This window comes from Leopardus geoffroyi, chromosome D1 (assembly GCF_018350155.1).
Source record: "Leopardus geoffroyi isolate Oge1 chromosome D1, O.geoffroyi_Oge1_pat1.0, whole genome shotgun sequence".
Classification (NCBI taxonomy): Eukaryota; Metazoa; Chordata; class Mammalia; order Carnivora; family Felidae; genus Leopardus; species Leopardus geoffroyi.
The window spans coordinates 3,868,405-3,888,665 of record NC_059329.1 but is presented as its reverse complement, the minus strand read 5'-3'; the positions used below and the strand labels follow the sequence as shown (position 1 = coordinate 3,888,665).

Sequence of the window (20,261 nt, the reverse complement as noted above, 5' to 3'; positions counted from 1 at the left end):
ACGGAATGGACTCGCTGGGCGCACAGGTGCCACAGGGGGAGAGCACCTGCCAGGAGCGGGGAGATCTGCGCTTGGGGCCACCTCCTGGTGGTGCACTGAGGCCGCACGTGAGTGCTTCACAGGACGCTTATTCCTGACAAGTCCATTACAAAGTGTGCAGAGAACATGACAACAACAACAACAACAACAACAACAACAACGGGCTCAAGGTGAATCCTTTTGCTTGTCTAAGGAGCTTTGGTCGCTAGGACAGAATGGGTGTTTCACCCCGGGCCCCGGAACCTGGACATCTGTTGTATGTGTTCGCAGTAAGAAAGTAAAATAACTCAGAAGAAAAGTGCAGACTTTACAGACACCTGGATGCACACTGACGCCACAGAAAGTGTACGAGACACGTGGGAGAAGATTCCTTTCGGGAAAAGCTCAAGTGGCAGAGAAGAGACAATTTAAACCCTGGAGGATTAACTGATGAGTGAACATGATGAGAACTGATAACCACTAGGTTATCTTCTCTTTCTCTTTGCCACCTGCTTGACTTTGGGACTTGCCGTTACTGTGGTGTGTACCACGGATACAACTTTTCGTTACCTATGCTACTCTCTAAATATCGCTCATTTTTGCTACTTGAACCATATGGTCAGAGCCCTCGCAAAGGGGTGAGCCTGGGTTGCCCAGTGGGTAGGGGCTCCGCGGAAGAGAGAAGTAACAAATGCTCTACAAAGAAACCTAAGTTGTTACGCCATCCATGGCTAATTGGTGATCCAAGTAGGATTTTTTGAGATGAAATACCCAATAGTGATCTCTGAAGGAAATGAATTCTTGTAGCTCCAACAACTTGAATAATGTTTATATTTAAAATCTACTTATTGTATCAAAAGTTAAAAATATTACCGACCGTCTAAAAAATTACCAAGGAACACCTGGTTTAGGGATCCTTTTCCTTTCGAGCTTGAAGCTCACTATCAAACCGCTGATGAGCCCTGTGGTAAAATACTTTCTGATTCTTTAAAACTGCCAATTTTTTTCACCTTCATTTAGGGCACCTCACTGGTCAATAGTTCTTATAAATGGATATAAAACTAACTGATTGCTCTTTAATGCCAAACAATTTCCTCTTCTGCTGAGGGGACAGCCACAGGCCTGGACTGGTTGCAGAAAGTTGGTCGCTGCATGGTGTGACGTGCAGGGTGCAGAATCATGACTAGTGGATTGCAGGTCAGGCTTGGGAACGGGGCCCCGCAATAGACCTCGGTTATGTCCTCAATCGTTTCATCATTATTCTTGTCTAGGGAAGGATGGCTCTCATGCAATTATCTCAGAGTCATCTTGTGAGGGTGAATCAGACAGGGTGTGCTCTGAAGGAGAAGTCTGTGAAATATGAATTGTCTTCTAGGAAATTTCTGAGGACACCTCAGGTGGACACAGCTTGCTGCGAGCTCTCGGGTTGGTTTCTGGACTTTGGTAGGATCACGCATCACCAGCACTTGGTAACCACTGGTTTCATTTCGATCCTTTGCAGGGACAGCTGAAGAAACTGATCTTGTTCTGAGTAAGGCAGGAATGTCTACACAGAGTATGCCCTTGGCGATAAACTGTGTATACTTCATATATGGTGAACTCACAGGGAAGGGCTCCCTCCACCTGTTTTCACATGAGGCCCGCTATGAAGTATGTTCTAGCTTTTTTTGTTTTGCTACATTGAAAAAAATGATGCCACTGCATAAAGTGTAAATTTACTATGTTCAGCAGGACTGTGAATATTTTATAGATGCTAAAGTAATTTCATGATTGCTTCACCAAATTACATAAAAGATATTTACCAGTAAGTACAAGCAATGGGGATACAGAGAACTACTTAAAATAAGGTCTTAGTTTATGCTGTTGAAGGAAATCTTTCCCTTCAATTACCAAGTAACATAAATAAAAGATTTGTTGTCTGGTGCTTAAAACAACATAGCTATGATAGAACAACATCAGGCAAGAGAATAATCATCACAGGTATTGAAGTCACCACTTTTTTTTTTTTAAATAGGACATCATATTCTAAATTTTTTATCTTTCTAGATTTTGAAGTTATAAGGTATTAACTTCTCTCATTATTTGGGAATGGCACCATAATGAACTACAGAAACGTCTGAACGTCGTATATGCCTCTCTGAATGTTAACTGCAAATTTAAAAACAGTAATAGGTCTTTAGAAACAGATATGTGCCCGGGCGGGGAAAAAAAAAGTTTCAGGTTTATGTAAGTAAATTCTTCAGTAAGTTGATTTGCTTACCCCATAAACAAGTTCTCCTACCATCCCATTCCAGATTTTTGTGTCTGCGTCCCTCGCTCCATATTTTCCATCAGGGACAATGGCAATTTTATACTTGATACCAATATGTTTTGCAATTTCAGATGCCAAATCTACACAGTATCCTTCATACTTGTCATTTCCTTCAAACATTTCGTGATTTTTCTTGTACATAACATATGGGGATTCCTATAATGAGAGAAGTAGAACTGTAAAGGGGGAAAATAATAAAACATTCCAAAGTCTTAAACTTTTCAACCACAGAATTTGACAAAACGATTGTATTTAGTATTAGTACACACACTGATTTTGTGTGGCAAGAAATCAGTAATAAAGGATGAATAGAGAAATATGCTTACAAGTATATTCGATGGCTTTATATTGGATACTGAAAGTGAAATCTTTAAAACAGTTTCCTGCTGAGTGACTGTTAAATATCTAGCACGGTGACAGGAAAAATAAACATTAATAATTGTCGAGAGAGGCATAAACTGTCATCTTTGGCAATGGGATTAGTATTCTAAAATATCTCATGAAGTTAGAGACCATTTAGTAGTTAGTCAAGGTCACAGGTCTCCAGATTCTGCATCTGGTTTAGGCCACATTCAACTGTGACCTCCTTTGGGAAAAGAGCTAGATGATTTTTCTTTGCTATCTAGCATTTTGCCGGATGCCTCTCTCAGAGCAGGTGCTAGCGAGTTCAATGAAGAAATGAATTAAGAGCTTAAAAAATTTATATACTTATTTGCATTAAATCACCTTTCCTAACATTGTCCAATAATTTTGCTTTCATTAGAAGTTTAATTAGGGTCGTGTGGTCCATGAAATTTTATTCTATTCTAAAATATGTCTCCGATGAAAACTAATAATTCCCCACCCCCCAATATGACAATCACGCCCTTCAAGTCATATTCCCATTTAGTTTTTGAAGCAAGTAAGAAAACAGGAAGAAGAATGACTGTGAAAACCCTTATAATATGAAAAAGTTTACTGGTGGCTGATAAGAGTAGACAGTTTTCAATTCACACGCACACACACACACACACACACCTAAACCAAATGATTTGAAGGCCATGAACTAGAGAGATAAATTAACAAACACCTGATTTTATAAATGAAGACTAAAGCCACCAAAAGACAGGTGTGGTGAACACGGCTGAGGTGTGCTGGTCACACCTCAGATTTTTTAGATTTTTTAGCCATATGCAGACAAGAAGTGACTGCTTTTTGGCCACAATGTCATGGAAATCATGGATTTATAACATTGTACTGTAACAGTCACAGAGTAGTTTTCACACAACTCTTTTCTTCTCCCTCAGCCAGCGTGTTAACTAGCAAAGTTGAACATGGCTCTTGTGACTCTGCGATAGATGGTATTTCACCTTGCATAACATGGCAGTTTCTATACTACTTCTGATTTTTAAGGACTTTGCAAACGTGGAAACTACTTTTGAAAATTTAATAAAAATGTAAATGACATGGTCCATAATTTTCTCTCAGAGATGCCCTAAGTAACTCTCCTGTGGGCAATTGTCTACGCTTGGTCCTTGAATACTACTGCCTTATGTTGACATAGTCAAGGGACCCAGAAATCTCTTGCCTCTTTGTAATTAATGAATATTTTTACACTGGACTTGGGTGAAGAAAGTTTCTCTACCTATAAAATTAAGGCAACTAATTGTCTCTTCTTTAGATAGATGAAAACGGTTTGGTAACTTACAGAAAACATTCTCCTGTATAATTTAATTAAATTATAAATGTGGTTATGAAAATTGGTGAGCTGTTGCAGAGCAGTGTTAATTTCTAAGAGAGTTTATAAAATATTGGTAGCTACAAGGAGCTAATACTTTCCTTCTTTTTTTTTTCTTGTGACAGCTAATTAAAATGTGGGAGAATATGTAGAGAAAATCAAGAATTACACATTTATAAAATACACCTGAAATTGCTTCATGGTTACCACTTATAACTTTTAGTATAACACACTTGAGAGTTTTCAAAAGTTGTACGGCTATGGCTCCCACGTGGTACTAAGGTTGAAGTACAATTCTAAAGTGTGTGCAATACTTGAACACTTGAGTATTTTAGCCTTCATATACATATATGACCGTATCAGTTCATGTGCACATGATTCTCTAGCTGGTAATCACATCTGTGTTGCTAAATTCCCTCTACATTATATAGTGAGCAAGTTGCTTTAGGAAAAGCTGTGTTTCTGCTGTGTACTCAAACATTTATTAAGCAGCCACTGCGTGCCAGGCAGTGGGAACGAGGAGGCCAAAAATAAATAAAATATTCCTCTTGTCCTCTTGTGATTAAGATTGTAATTCTTTGTAAAAAGGTGGTGGAGGACGATGATAAAATATAGTCGTGAATGGGGCGCCTGGGTGGCTCAGTCGGTTAAGCGTCTGACTTCAGCTCAGGTCATGATCTCACAGTTCGTGAGTTCGAGCCCTGCACCGGGCTCTGTGCTGACAGCTCAGAGCCTGGAGCCTGCTTCGGATTCTGTGTCTCATTTTCTTTCTGCCCCTCCCCAACTCGTGCTCTGTCTCTCTCTGTCTCTCAAAAATCAATAAAAATGTAAAAAAAATATATAGTTGCGAAAAATAATAGTAGCTCCGACTTATTTAGTACATGTGAAGAAATAATGTGAAGTTCTTTAACTGTACCTTTCATTTACTTTTCACACTGATATTTTGAGACAGGCACTTCCCACTTCTCAGGCAGAGAATTTGAGGCTCAGAGAGGGTAAGCAAATCATCCCATTTCACAGAAGTAGCAGAAGTGGGATCTGAATCTCTATTTTGAAGTATATGGAAATTGTTGAAGCTCTTACTGCATCTGTCAAGGTGTGTGCAGCTACTTGAGGTTTGTGATTTAACTAGAGAGGGGACAGGTGTAAGTAAGGATGTGGGTTTCTGTACTGTGAGTGAATGAAATACTTTATATGAAATTATAACTACACAGTGTAGATAAAACCTCTCCTTATCTCCTCTGTTGTCTGGTACATATAAGGCACTCAATAAATCTGAAGATTTCCTGGCGGAATTGTGCTCCTTAAACAGGAGGGTCAGGGCAAAGTAATTATATTAGAATTCCTGATTCAGGTCTTCAAAAGGAAAGTGACTATTAAGTGCTAGGCTATCTCTTCTGAAACACACACATGCAAATCTAAGTAAAAAAAAAATATCTAGTTTTCTTTTCTTTTCTTTTTTCAGTTCCCTTTTTGGACAGAACGGGCCTGTCAGGGTCTTTGAGCTCCTGCCAAACAAACCAACAAAGACTGGAAGACCTTCAGCGTACTGAAGATGTTGACTAGAGATTTAGCGAGACTTTTTGCACAGGTAGGGGCATGCACAGGTACTGAGATTCAGGTGTGCGGTGCTCCAGTGTGAGAGAAACAAGATGATCACCCTCAGGAAGGTGGGAGAACAGGTGGAGAGAAAAGCGAGGCTTTTCTTGAACAAAAGATCTCCCGGTTGCTCAGCTCAACCCAGCTTCTTTGCGAGTGCCTCATTTTGCTTTTCTTTCATATTAAGTCCACATGAGTAGCAGATCTTCAACACTCTCCCAACCTCGTCCTTTGCACCAACCCAATCTGACAATTTGCCCACATGTAGCCCTTCTACCCTGCATACTTGCGGAGGATTTGATACAAGGTTTTGGGGGCTACTATGCCTGAAGAAAATACCAAATCTTCTCAAAAGAAAAGAAAATAGAGTCCTGGTTAGTCATTAAGGGGGATTTGTGGGGCGTCTTTGATATGCAGCCTTATGGAGTCCCGGGTATTGAACTGTGAATAAAAACGGAAAGATCAGACAAGCAGAATATAACCACTTAGTTCTGCCTTAAGAGTATAACCTTCCATCTTTATTATCAACTACTGTGCTCTTTGGGACAGTAATTCCTCAGAAGTTATTTTAAATGCATTACTTCTTAGTGATTATGAGTTTATGACTACAATTTCCATAATGGGTAGTGTTCTACATCTGCTCTGCTATTTCAGGAAAGAAATCAATCCCTGTCTAAAACTGCTACATCAGGGCTTGCTTATGAAAATGTTTGTGTAAATGAATTAAGATGATTTTCAATCGATAAAGTATTTTCCTACTGAGAAAAATTTGGGGGGTTATTTGTATTTAGTAGAAGTAAAACTGTTGAAAGAGATACTTTTTGGAACGTTTTTAAGATTTTCTAAACATCATGAATATAAACATTACAAGCACTGTTGAAAAGAGTTAAAACAATAAAATCAGTACTATCAACCAAAGTCAGCTGCTACGTGATATTTCCTTTTCCCTGAAGAATATTAATGGATGTAGATAATTGATCCCATGGGTAAAATTCTTAAAGATGGGAATTAAAAGGTTATTATTCAATTCAGAAAAAAAGGAATAAATTGGATGGCTGCACAATTTTAAGTTCATTCAAAATAAGGTATTTCAAAACCAACCGAGTGCTAAGCCCTTCAGAGGCAGGCATATGTATGGGGAAATTAGTATTTAGTACAAGGGAGAGAATAAATACATCTATGTTTTTGTGCATAGGTCTATGTACATGTCATATATTATATAAAATATGTGTGTACTGTTATATGTGCACATGTATATAGACAGTGCATATCTATAAAATCCTAGAGAAAATACGAAACATCTAACAAAAGGTATAATAGAGTAACCTCTGGAAAGATCATGTGTGATAAGTAGAACTGCTTTCAGGTTTGTAACATAATTCTGATGCTGTAGTGAATAAATCTGGATGTATGTATGCACAATCTTCCTCAAGGTTTGTTACATTCACAAGACGGTAAGAAATACCTTCTAAGCTGAGTCATGCATCATAAGCATTGTTTAGCTTCAGAAGTGAACATGCAGGGGGAAATGGGCTCGGCTGAAATACTGCTTTATCTCTCCTTTTCCAGAGAGTTCCGCAGCCCGAGTAGTGAGATCACAGACGGAACCACCATTCTTGCTTTTCTCTACGGCACTAATGCCTTTTCCTCAACCGCGTGTCCTCAAACCACATGGTGCAGACCTGGCTTTCTTGGGTTGTTGACAGGAATTGTTACTTAGAATTCAGAAAGTTAGGAGGGCTCAGAGTCTCATATACAATTACAGACTTTATAAAATTTTTGTAAGTTTTGGTCACTAAGGCTGACAGAAAACAGTGAGCATCTGAACTCAAAACTTCAGCCCTTCCAACTCTGTAGTCCTGACCCTCATGGGAGGGCACTACCAATTTTACATTTTATGCACGTTCAGCTAAGTCGCTGTCAGCATGACTACATTCAGGTGGAATAAGCCATTCAAACGGAGACCCCACTCTAGATATACAACACGGTTCTAAGGGGAAAAAAAAACAAATTTCACCAGTTCAAAAAGCGGAAGCCACACTTTACTTGAGCATGAGATCTAAGATACTCATCTACTGCCTGTCGTCTGCTTTCTCTCACTAGGATATAAACTCATCTGAGTGCAGGGTTTTGTCTGTTTTGTTGTGCAGCATATCCCGTGCCCAGCTTAATAAATATTTGTGGATGAATAAATGAATTTCTCAATCAATTTTATTTAACAGCATGTATCATTACAATGTATCGACACATAAATAACAACATACACAAAGGAAAGACAAATGGGAGAACAGCAACGCCATATCAGTTTTGATCAAAACGAATGATTTCCAGGGCCACAACACTCTCAACCTTCCGTGTCTGGGTACGTGTCTCGTGCACGTTACAGTGTCTAACCAGTGCCATCTGTGTTGGGAGTTCTCAGTTGAATTTGGGAGATTTTTACATGTTGGTGCCAATATCTCATTCATCTACAAGGAATCAGATTTTGTTCAAAATGAACGAGATGGTGGAGTGGTCATAGGTCCCGGGTGACCATTTTCAACAAGAGCAAACACAAGGAACACTTTGAGGGAAAAGATTCTGGGATGTTTTTAAATTACCGAATCATTATGCAATTGCACAGCCCAGAGGTATTACTATAGGAAGATCACATTTTTATACAAAAGACAAATACGAGTATTGCACTGTTTTAATAGCAAAAATATTGATATCACTGTCAAACAACAGTTAACTTTACAGAATATTCTTTACGTATATAAGAAACCACTGAATCTCAATCACTGTAACTTATGTTTTGGTAGCATGCTTCCTGAAAATGAGCCATGCTTGCAAGGCGATTCAATATTTTGGTTTCAAGAATTAGATCTCCCGTGCCTTTAATAACATGGACGAAAAGGAGACTGTCTACATTATACCTATAATGCACATGAAAACACTTTATTTCACACAGAACAGGCAAGATTTCAGAGAACCTTTAAAGAAAACAGCTGTGTATACTCAGAAAACAAGCACACAAACTCAGAGATATTTACGTTTAGAAGACCTTCACTTGGAATTAGAAGTGACAGAATTCCACCTTTCTGTACAATGCCCTCGTTTCAAGATAGGGGAATTGATAGGTCAAAATTACTGAGTGATTCTTTTTCGACATCTACGGATTTTCTTGAGAAAGAGGATTAATTCTTCTTTTGTTCTAGTATCTCGGAAAAGTCACAGAACTTAAAAAAAACTTTTTTTTCTGGTAGTCCAGAGCTGGTCATCCAAGAAGAATCCCACATGAAAAATTAGCTTAAATCTACTACACAGGAGAACAAGACGGGAGCCTTAGTTAGGAATGGTCGAACAGCGTGGAACTCATTTCCTTCTTGATCAATTTCTTAAAATAGGATTCTTCATCAGAGGCTGAAAAGAGGAGGACTGTACTGAAGTACGACTTTCCATTACTGTGTCTTTTTTAGGAAAAGAAATATAGACGTGTATATATATATATATATATGTATATATATATATATATATGTATACTATATATATTATATACTGCTTTTCAAGTCCCATGCAACTGTTACACAATTAATTAGAAGGTGTATATTTTGCACTCTTACACAAAAAACTGCTGTAAGTCGGTTTGCATTCTAAAATCATCAACCTTCAATCAAGGCTTGGCAGATTAACAGTAAACTGCTAGCTGGTGGTGCAACACAGAGAAAACGAATCCCAGCACACGGAGGCTTCTTTCCCTCTGGCATTTTCTCACGCTTTGACCTCAGGGCCAAGAGTTTTGGAAATAACTTGAAGTTACTAAAAACTAAAGTTACATAAGCTAAGAGTTAAATGACATAAAATACTTCCACTTTATTTAGAGGAAGGGCTTCATGAATTATTAAAAATGTGTTCTGCCTAACGAGACAGTGAGCTGAGGATATAGGTCACCGACTGTTCATCTCCTTTGACCAGCATTGACTCTAAAGGGCCGGCTTGACTTTAGGGGAGAAAAATATACCAGATATTCTCTATTATTTAAAAGGTATTTTCGTTAGGATCGCTTTGAGAAAATGTCCTTAAAACTTGGAGTATTTTTCATTTTGTGATGTGGTGGAATGGAGCAGTCGTATTTTTCTTAAATCTTACGGGAAGTCCAAAAATTATATTGCGTACGTGTCAGTGGTCAATGAGAAAAATAATCGGTGCAAAACACCCTTTCCACGTGAAAAATATAAAATAAAATTTTCAAAGCATTTAGTTCTGTAAAACATGCTCATTAAAATCTTTACATTCATATCCCCACTATTATAAACAGACAATGCAAATCACTATCCAATGATTAAACTACTTGAAAATTATCCATTTGAACACTATGAACTATTATTACATTGATGTTTAAAAAAAACAGTAACAACAAAAATATGGTGTTTACTACCAGATATTTTTCTGTGATTGGCTGCTGCTTTTCTCATGTTCATTCTTGTGTCCTTTGGAATGTTAGCATTTCATCCATTTCTCACTAGAGTGTGACAGTTTCAATTGTTAACATCTGAGCATTTTTCCAAGAACAACAGTGCAACAAAAGATAATACAAATGAAAGTACCGAGTGTACTCAAAGCTCAGGACAAACCTATTCAGGGCCTCAACGGACTCCCGTGGATCGTGTGACCCATGACCCATGCCACCACACATATGATGCAGCGCTCACCCTGTTCCCCATGGCTGGGGAATCAAATCTGCCTGCGGACAAGACGGAACAGCATAAAGCATAGACCAAAACTTACCATAATTGTGGTTACAACCACTGTTCTGTTCTCAATAGCTGCTGTGTCATTGCCAAGAGTGGGCACGTCCTGAATCAAGACTAATTTATCCATATCATTCCAGTAACCAACCTGCAGAACAGAGAAAATTGTTGAAGACGCATTTTAGAATAGTCTTCTCCAGCTCTTTTGGGAACAATGAGGGGTATTAATAAGCAGGCAGATTTAAAAAGGAGATAAAAAGAAGGCTTTGGGAGTTTTCTTAGTTGGCAATGAGCCGATTTTTCTGATGTTAATGATACTGCCCGGTTGTACATTTGGCAACTTCACAATATACCATCGTGGAGTGGCCACGACATTGGGGAGGAGGGGTTCAAAAAAGAATAGGGATACAGATGGAACACCATTTTATGTTGAGCCTCTCTTCTAGTGGGACCGTAACCTTCTAAAACTAATTTACATGGTTTTATCAATGTTACTGGTTTTATCGTAAAGGGAATATATACAGGTTATTTTCAAGCAAAAAAAGTCTTGCATATTTTTGAGGCAATATAGAAATAGCTTTGGGTTTTACATAAGCTAGCCCTGGGGTAAAAGCCTGACCGCTTTCTAAAAGGCTACATACATCAGAGATTAATATTAATGAGCAGTATTTTCACTTTCAAAGATAACACTTAAATTTGTATTCTTGCATTTTTACATCCTTGTATTACTTCCTCATTTGGACATGAAACAAAGTCCTTTCCATAAAATCTATGAAGTACTTAGTTAAGTACTTTACAAAGTAATGAACTGTGACGGGGTCCTAAAGGAAATCCAGGGCTCTTTGTATCATGTAGACCATGAAGTAACAGGAAGAGCCACCACTTGGGCTGCTTGCACTGGGACACACACTGCATCCGATGTGTTTTGTTTAGATGCATGGAAAAGTTTATACACACAGCAAATTCAGGAGTAGGTGCATTTACGAACCAGATTTTGGAGATGAGGGCCTATAAAAGAAGGTTAAATACACTGCACTCGGGAATACTCCATGGGGTCAGAATTCAAAACTCAGGTCTGCAGGACACAGAGTCCACACACTTTGCTATTAGGCTCCACAGCCTTCTCAAACAGGTGTTCACTTAATACTTGCTTAACTTCCTTCCTGAATTTCTGGATGCAGGTGATCATACTCGTGTCTCCGATAAAATTTATGTAATTGCTTACTGGTCTCATTTGTTCCAGTATGTTCTGGAAGTCTCTCCTGCTTCTTCCAAGCTTCTTAACTATTGTGTTAGTATTTGTGAACATAGTAAAATGAAGTAAGGATTAACATGTCAGAAAGAAGCACCATATTATTCACAAATGTTGCATGTATCATCATAGGGCAGACAGAGGAAACTGACTGTCATTAAGAAGGTTTGATACCATTCTTAGTTTGATCTGAAATCATGAACGTACAGCAATTCAGCAATTGTTTTCAAGTGTCCGAAAGAATCTATTTGTAGCTGATGTTTATTTAAGAACTCAGTTAAAAAGTTAATTTAAAAACAAGTACGCCTCTGAGACATACACACACATCCTCATAACCGTCAATTCCTATGTGTACTTAAAAAAAAAGCAACATGTCAGTTAACAGGCTTCCAGTTAATTCTCCTTTCCGCATGACAATTATAAGATGTGAAAATAGGTTTTACAGTTTAGCACTTCGTTAAGAGGCAGCCACCTTCCAGGTCCCAGCAGCTCATTGTCTAGGAATGGCATTTTTCTTTCTTAATGAGTTCCCACAACAGAAAAAACACAGATTTGGGACACATCCTGGAGAGTTCTCAGATGTTGGCAAGACCCTGACATTTTGCATTTAAAAATGGCCTGCGGCTTCAGGACTCTCGACCCTTAAAAGATAAGTGATTTAGAAGTGCTGACAAGTTAAAGTAATAAGCAAAATTTTACCTAAGTGGATGTGTTTGCCTTTTATTTACTTGCAATTCTGTGCAAAAAGAAAGCCAGGGCTTGGGGTATGGGACCATTCATGGCAAATCTCATTAGACCATGGACTCACTGGGAATTGAGTCAATTAGAGCGGACAGCGATATAGGGGTCACCTCCTGAAGAAAGGAATCTTAAGAGTTGGGACCTAGAACCTCACGTGAGATGCAGTTTCTCTCTTTAGTTCGTCACACCATCGGACAATGTACTGGCAACTTTTCCCAAGCCTGATCTCATTTAATCAGATGGGGAGCTAGGCATTTTTCCTAGAGACAGAAATTGGGGGAAGGATACTTTTGTAATGCTAGAGCAAAAATAGGGAAGCATTTAAATCACTAAAACGGCAGCGATGTCAGAAAAATATTTGTCTTCTTTGGACTCCTAAAGGTGAATTGTGCATAAATATTGCCATACTATGAATAAACATCTCTGTTTTTACAGGGGACCTTGACTGCAAGGTAGGGATCTGGTGAGGACTGAGGGGCCATGAGGAGCCCCTGTTGTACTTAAAGCTTGCTCCTGGGAGGGCTGATAAGACCAGACCTGTCCCCCCAAAATAGGAATCTCATACCAGCCCTAAAGAGAACTCTTGGAGGCCCTGGGACTGACAGGGTTTCACAGCAATGAAGAGAGTGAGCTCTGGAGCCTGGTGAACCCTGGTTTCCACCCCATCTCCACGTCTTTCTAGCTGAACATCGCTGGGCAGGTTAGTTTCTATGAGCCTTACTTTTCTTTAAAACGAGAATAAGCAGGGGTGCCTGGGTGGCTCGGTTGGTCAAGCTTCTGACTCTTGATTTCGGCACAGGTCATGATCTCATGGTTCAGGGGATTGAGCCCCGCCACCGGGATCTGTGCTGACAGAACAGAGCCTGCTTGGAATTCTCCCTCCCTCTCTCTCTTTCTTAAAAATAAATAAACTTAAAAAAAATAAATTTAGAAAAAATGTATCTCACCTTCAGGCTGTTGTGTGGATTAAATGTAAAAATGCACATCAGTTTTCCATTTTGGTGTGTGGGATGTAACCTGCTCTCAATAAATACAATTGTTCCAATTAAAAATCCCTGCACCAGGCACATCTGGTTCCAGGGCACTTCCTGGGGGTCAGTGGAGTGGAAAGGTCCCACCACACTCAGGAGCCAGCGTTTCTGAAAGAGCGTCATGGCTGCTCCTTAAGGAGTCTCTCCATCAGTTCCTCTGTTACAGAAGTCACGGAAACTGACAGGCAGACCTTCTGATCTATTTTCAGAGACAGCTCCCTTGCCGGCAACTGTTCCATTTACAAGAACGATCGCTCAGTTTGCAGACACTTTGCCGAGTTCCACCAGCAGAGTGTTTCTCGGCGTGGCTCGTTTTTAAGTTTGATATTCCTGACAGAAGGCCCAAGTTGCTCGCTGCCATGGAAAAACGAGGACGGATGAGTCTACCCGATTTTACACTTCGTATTTCTCTTAAGGGTTTTGGATGGATGTCAGCTGAGTGGGAAGATGTTCATCACTCTCCCAACTTGCTCTTTAGCCTTCGCCTCCAAAAACCTTAATTGCCGTTAGCGTCACGGTTCAACAGGCCATGGAAGGATTCAGTGCCATATACAGCTTCCTTGCTACTACTGCCAGTTACCACCAGCTTCCTTTTTATTCTTTCTTTTACGGAGAGGCCATTCTACTCTCTGTACTTACTGTTTTGTGAAGTAGGGGGTGGTCTTTTGCATTTCGCAAAGCTTCTGTTTACAAGGCTCCTCTTGTAAAGTCTGGTGTGTGGCCGGAAGGTGCGCCTGGGGGTGAGTCACTGTTGTTGGGGCGGGGACTCTGTCTGCTCCACAGAGGGGAGAAGCATTTGCCCCAAACGGGCTGCCTCCTTTCTTGTCGCTGGCGGTGTGTGGACGCAGTGGGTCCAGTCGGTGTGTACACGGGACTCACCACGTTTCTTCCCGGGAGCACATCTCATTCCCTTGCCATGGGCGGTGTCCTTGGAGGGGCCCATGGGGCAGGCCTGTTCCACAGGTGCCCTGTCATCTGCTCTTCCTGACCTGCTTCAGGTTCTCACCACGTCCAGCCTCCCTTTCCACCTGTCCGGACGCTGGTTTCCTGCGTCTAAAGCCTCCCTCCTCGACACAGCCTTCCTTGATTTGTCTTCCTCCAGCTGGAAGGGATCTCCTCCTCTTTAGGATTTCCACATGCCTTCTTTTTAAGTGTCGTGGAAATGACTATATTCTACCGTGCGAGAAAGTAAACTCCTTTGGAGCAGGACCACGCGGGTGGGGTAATAATGTAGAAGGTTCTGGCGTCAGACACATCTGAATTAAAGTCTTCGTTTTCTCACTGCTGGGCCTGAGACAAGGAGCTATAACCTGTCCGGCCGTAGTTTTCTCGTTGGAAAAAGGGAGCTCATAGTACTCACGTTACAGGTTTGTTGGATTAAGTCATACCAAGTCCAGTGTTTGGGACACAGCAGGCATTCCATACGTTCTAGCTACTATTACTGCATTGTAGCAGGAAATTATACATGAGACAGTTTTTTAAAACAGCCAAGGGTTGAGACAATTTTTAGATGAGGGAACTGAACACGTCTTTCCTTGGGCATCCTAGCTAATCCTAGTGAAAGGAATGTTAAAAATTGTATGTGTTGGGTATAAAGTACCTACTAACTACTGAGATTGGATTGTCTGGTTCCGTAACATCAAGTACTGGCTGGATGTTCAGACGACCAATGATATGCCCAGTCAGGTCATCGGACCAGCAGAGTCACCTTCTGAAATCCAGGAAGCTGGCATCAGCAGCTTCCTATCCAACTTCCCCATCCCCTCAATTAGAGTTTCCCAGGTGTTTGTTCCTCTACCCTGCTGGCCAAGTGATAAACTTAATCTCATCTTCTATCTGCTCTTTCTTTTGTTCATTGCAATGTGTTTACTTGCTTATTTCAAGAACGTTTCATCTGTTCTAAATATGTTTTTGTTGTTCTGATGATTTCATAAATGACTGCATGGAGGTGAGTACGTGTCTTATCTGCTAGGTATGCTTTCCTGCACTGTAAATTTTGGTTTTTGAGACTCTTTTTGCTAAATCTTTTTTTTAAAAAAAATGTATTGTTTCCACTTTGGATACAGGATATAAACAGCATATAAATTAGTTTGTTTCAGCTTTGGCATACCATTAAATATCAATTATATGACACAAGAATTTATTTCAGCACAGATTATTTAAAAAAATGCTATTTGTAAGTACTCACATTTAAAAACCAGTGTAGACCATCCAGCTACCTATTATGTATAAGCCTTTACCAATGTCAAATGCAAACTAAGAAGACCGGTTGAGTGTGGCTCACCTTTCTAGGCCCTGTGCTCTTCAGCTCAAACACATCCATTGTGTAATTGACCCTACGTCCATAGTGGTCAAACTGAACATTTCCTGTCAGTCCTTGAATTCGAACCTATGAATGAAAAACAACACCCACACATATATTCATTTGCCATTTTGCTTACAGAAATCTTGACTTCATTTGCTATAACTATAAGCTATGAATAACTAAAATACCATAGGATATTTGAGCTGCTGGGATATAATCTGAAAGAAGTAAATCAAAGGGATATAATCAATTCTGATATATATTTGAAAGAGGAATATGTTTTTTTTTTTTTTTATGTGATAAAGAATACTTCCTTAATATTGAAGTATTGCCTATGGGAAAGGAAATAGGGTTATTTATAGTTGCCTTTCAGTTTTATCTATGTATTCACATAACACATTAAATAGTCCTGATAACCATACTGTATCATATTCTCCTTGATAATATTAAAATTAAGCCCTGAGGGGTTTAAAATACAGATATACTAAAAAAAAACTTTCAAGGGTTTTTTATTCCAAATTTCCTTTTAATTCATTTTTACCTATGATCTGAACACATGGCATTTCAGAACGTTTAAAATGTAAGATTACAAATATACACATATTACATTAATCATTTGAAAAATACTGTTAGTATAACCCAAACAGAGTAAAATAAACAAATTACTTAATCCAAGTTTACAAGACAATTTAAAGATCTACTGTGGTAGTAATTAGCAGTGGTTAAAAAACATTTCTAGTTTTTGGATGTTCTGGCCCCAAGATAGCATGGACTTCCTAGAGTCCTCGTAGTTAGGTAGGTCAATGTGACTGAAATAAGTGAGTTGTAAACAGAGGTGATGAGTGTCACCACTGGGCCACAGCATTTAATTGCCAATTCAAAACCTTCCATAACTCTCTTTCTCTTTGTAGCATTTGAGACAGTTATTGCTGTGTTAGCCTGAGTGATTACAACAGGCAGAGTATCTTTCCTAATCTAACGTGTGTGTGTGAGTGAGAAATACTCCTGTTGTTTGAAGTCACAAGGACTTGGGGTTGTGATTGTGACATGACCTAGTTTATCTGGACTAAGCATCTATATAAGATACGAACAGTATTCTACTTAGTATTTTATTTAGAAATGTCTCAAAAATGATAATGGCTTAATATATTAAAATGGCAATTGTAGTATAGATTTACTCTCAAAAAAATTATTCCATTTTCTTGAAGATGCCACACTTAGCACTGCGAAATCAACTGAACTTAATTAAATAAAATTGTGAGTTACCTGTTTGAGTGTCCTCTCCATGTCAATTCCCTGGCCCCATGGAGCAGCAGGATTTGCCAGACAATCCCCAGCATTTCCTCTCCTTGAAATATCAATTTTCTGCCTCCTAAGATTTCGGAAAGTTTCAGCCATCACAAGGACTCCATCATAAGTCAGAGCAGACGTATACTAACAAAATGAAAGTAATTATAATGGTGAATGATCAACTCTTATCAGTCACCAGGAACAGTCTTGGGGTCCTTGAGCACCCGAAGAGGGGCCATTAAACACCCTCTTGCCTGAAGGACAGTTAAATTACCGATATTTAATTGACTCTGGCTTCAGAAATTTCTATTATCACTTTATTACAAAGAGTGTATACTGAATCTTACCACTCTGATTTTAAAAGGGGAAAACACACTCTGAAAAATAGAAATTTTAGTGCACAGTTTTCCATTGGGTGAGAAAAGCAAGACCCCTTGGTGAGGTCTTTTCACTGGGTCCGAGTAGAAACAGATAAAGTGCAAGCAGCTAGGTGCATTATTACCACCATCTGCCTTGTAGTCATGTGCTGCGGCTGAGTCCAGAATGGCTGGGGTGCCTCATTCTCCTCTTCTGAAATGCCCAGCAGGGCTCCTTAAGATTTATTGTGCATTTACTGACTTGACGTGTCTATGTTGGTTTGGTTTCTCAGAAGAATGTGGGAGTGTTTACTGTCAGCCATAAGATGCCAGAAACAACATCTACTTATTGAATAGAAGTGTATGTACCGGTCACTGTGCTACATAGGAATGAGCATAGTTAGGTCCACGCATGTTGTCCGGTGTGCATGTGCACGGGAACATTTGGTCATCCCCCTAAGTTTCTGCTGTCACATAGGGTCAAAGTAGAGACCTGAAGTGAGGACCCTGTGCTTTCTGATGATGCCCCTCGCTTCTCTGTGAGAAAAGACAAAGCCCTCAGGAAAAAATTATTCAGGACAGAAGAGGAAGCGAGAGGAAAAACCAAGAACGTGTAACTTGTTTAAGCTGAAAATAAAAAGAACAGTGCCCTGGGGCTCCTGGGTGGCTCAGTCGGTTCAGCGTCCGACTTCGGCTCAGGTCATGATCTCACGGCTGGTGAGTTCGAGCCCCGTGTCAGGCTCTGTGCTGACAGCTCAGAGACTGGAGCCCGCTTCGGATTCTGTGTCTCTCTCTCTCTCTCTGCCCGTAACCCACATGCATTCTGTCTCTGTCTCTCTCAAAAATAAACAAACATTAAAAAAAAAAAAAAAAAAAGAACAGGGAATATGTGTTGGCTTTGACTTGGCAATGCCTGAACACGTGGAACACAGGGCACAATTTTCCTGAAGCACGGCAGAGCGCCAACCACCAATCATGACAGAGGCCTGCCTGATCTCTTTCCCGAGTTCCATCTGGTCAGATCTCTATGATGAAAACATTGTAAGCCTGTACGGGAGGCAGTTGTGTGCTGTGGAAGGTAGAGGATGTCCCCTTGCTTTGCTGCTAGCAAAGGAAGAAGAATCATTTGAAATTCAAATTGCAGAAAGTAAACTTAGGCGATGTGACTAGTAGGCACACCAGCTGGAGAAGAGAGAATGAAAGGTGGATGAGGTCGAGAATATAAATCCTGACAAAGAACCTTTCTATGTAGAGAGCCCAATTAAAACGGTTCATCAGGAAGATGTATGGCAGACCTGTAAACTATGAGCCTTGTAATATATTCTCCTAGACATGATGAGGTAGGCGTAAGGGCAGGCATGTACCATAGGCAAGGGCCAGCTACCCTCGTAGCTGGGATGATGTTCTACCTCCTCCCCTGCCTGGACCAGACATCTCTGAGCAGAGAAAGCCATCAAGTCATGTTGTTGTTGTTGTTGTTGTTGTTTTGGAAAGTAAGAAAATAAGAACAAGAAAGAAAGGAGAACTTCCTAAAGACCTAAAACACCTGAGAAAAATGCAATGTTGGTATTTTAGGTTTCAAGAAAGGAAACAACAACAACAACAACAACAACAACAACAACAACACATTGTCACTTGTTTAATAGGGAGAATAAAGCTGAGAAGAGATGGCACCAGAAAGCGAATGCACTTGCTGTGTTTTAAAAAGTCCATCCAGGGGCGCCTGGGTGGCGCAGTCGGTTAAGCATCCGACTTCAGCCAGGTCACGATCTCGCGGTCCATGAGTTCGAGCCCCGCGTCGGGCTCTGGGCTGATGGCTCAGAGCCTGGAGCCTGTTTCCGATTCTGTGTCTCCCTCTCTCTCTGCCCCTCCCCCGTTCATGCTGTGTCTCTCTCTGTCCCAAAAATAAATAAACGTTGAAAAAAAAAAAAAATTAAAAAAAAAAAAAAAAAGTCCATCCATTTTCATGAAACAAGTGAACTCCAAAAGAGAACAGATATCACACAGAGTGGAGCATGAGTGGCAAGGGCCTTTGACAGGTTGGAGAGCTGGGACTTGGGAAGATGTAGTGGTTTATATAGATTTTCCTTTTTTGAAGGATATAATTCTCTTCCACGTGTCTTACTGTGTTAATGTCCAAGAAATCAGATTTATGGACGCACATTTCTAGATGGCATCCAGAAAATTCTTACTGACAAAACACTTCATTTTAGGGCTGGGTAAAACTCCGGTTTGGCCTGGAGTTATTCCTGCTTTAAATGGTGATGACAATGGTGAAGTGAGTTCTGGTTACCCAGGTTCAGAGACAACAAGACAGAGTTTGGCAGAATCATAGTGCAGCGCTGAGAGCCTGAGCTTTGAAAGGAAAGGACTACGTGAATTCTAACTTGTTACTCCTAGTTTTATGGGAATGAGTACATTTTCCAGCTATGGAATCAGATCAGAATCAAACCAAACAAGCTAATAGTGACTATTTCCTGTGGTTGTTGCAAGGATGAAATACCACATCTGAGAACTCTTTGAAAAATGTGCTAGACACTGGCTAGGAATGGCAAAGTCTACAAAGATGTGTCCTAGATGGTTACTGCTGCATAGGAGTTTACAGAAGTGCAACAATAAGCATATAAAAAATTACATTAAGTCCTCTGTGAGAATTACACAATTAAATAACATGGAGGGTACACAGCAGAAAGGGATTGTATTTACGGGGAGACTAAGGAGAGGCTTCCTAGACAAAGTAGGATTTGAGATGAAGGCTCATATAAGGTGGTTGGGTTTGGACAGCTGGAAATAAAGGTGGAGGACAGCTAAGGTGGGAGCAAGGACACAGGGACTGGTAAGGAGGGGAAAACTTCAGGGCCGTCCAGCGTGGCTGGCCAGAAAGGCAGCAGAAGCACCCACGACTGGAAAG

The 20,261-nt window shown here is 40.1% G+C and overlaps 1 protein-coding gene across 16 annotated transcripts in view; it reads right to left on the bottom strand.

Annotated features, from left to right (window-relative positions):
* GRIA4 (glutamate ionotropic receptor AMPA type subunit 4) overlaps window positions 1-20,261 on the bottom strand; it is a 402,642-nt gene that overhangs the window by 52,791 nt on the left and 329,590 nt on the right. For 14 of the 16 annotated variants that reach the window (XR_006713663.1, XM_045482620.1, XM_045482619.1 and 11 more), the window contains 4 exons: window positions 16,971-17,138; window positions 15,684-15,788; window positions 10,413-10,523; window positions 2,279-2,485 (listed from right to left, as the gene is read on the bottom strand). Coding sequence is in view for 15 of the 16 variants with exons in the window: in XM_045482620.1 (XP_045338576.1) it covers window positions 2,279-2,485; window positions 10,413-10,523; window positions 15,684-15,788; window positions 16,971-17,138 (591 nt within the window). In the remaining variant the exon portion in view is untranslated. Of the gene's footprint in view, window positions 1-2,278; window positions 2,486-7,838; window positions 9,048-10,412; window positions 10,524-15,683; window positions 15,789-16,970; window positions 17,139-20,261 lie in introns of those variants that run through there. The other 2 variants (XM_045482631.1, XM_045482622.1) reach the window with 2 other exon arrangements.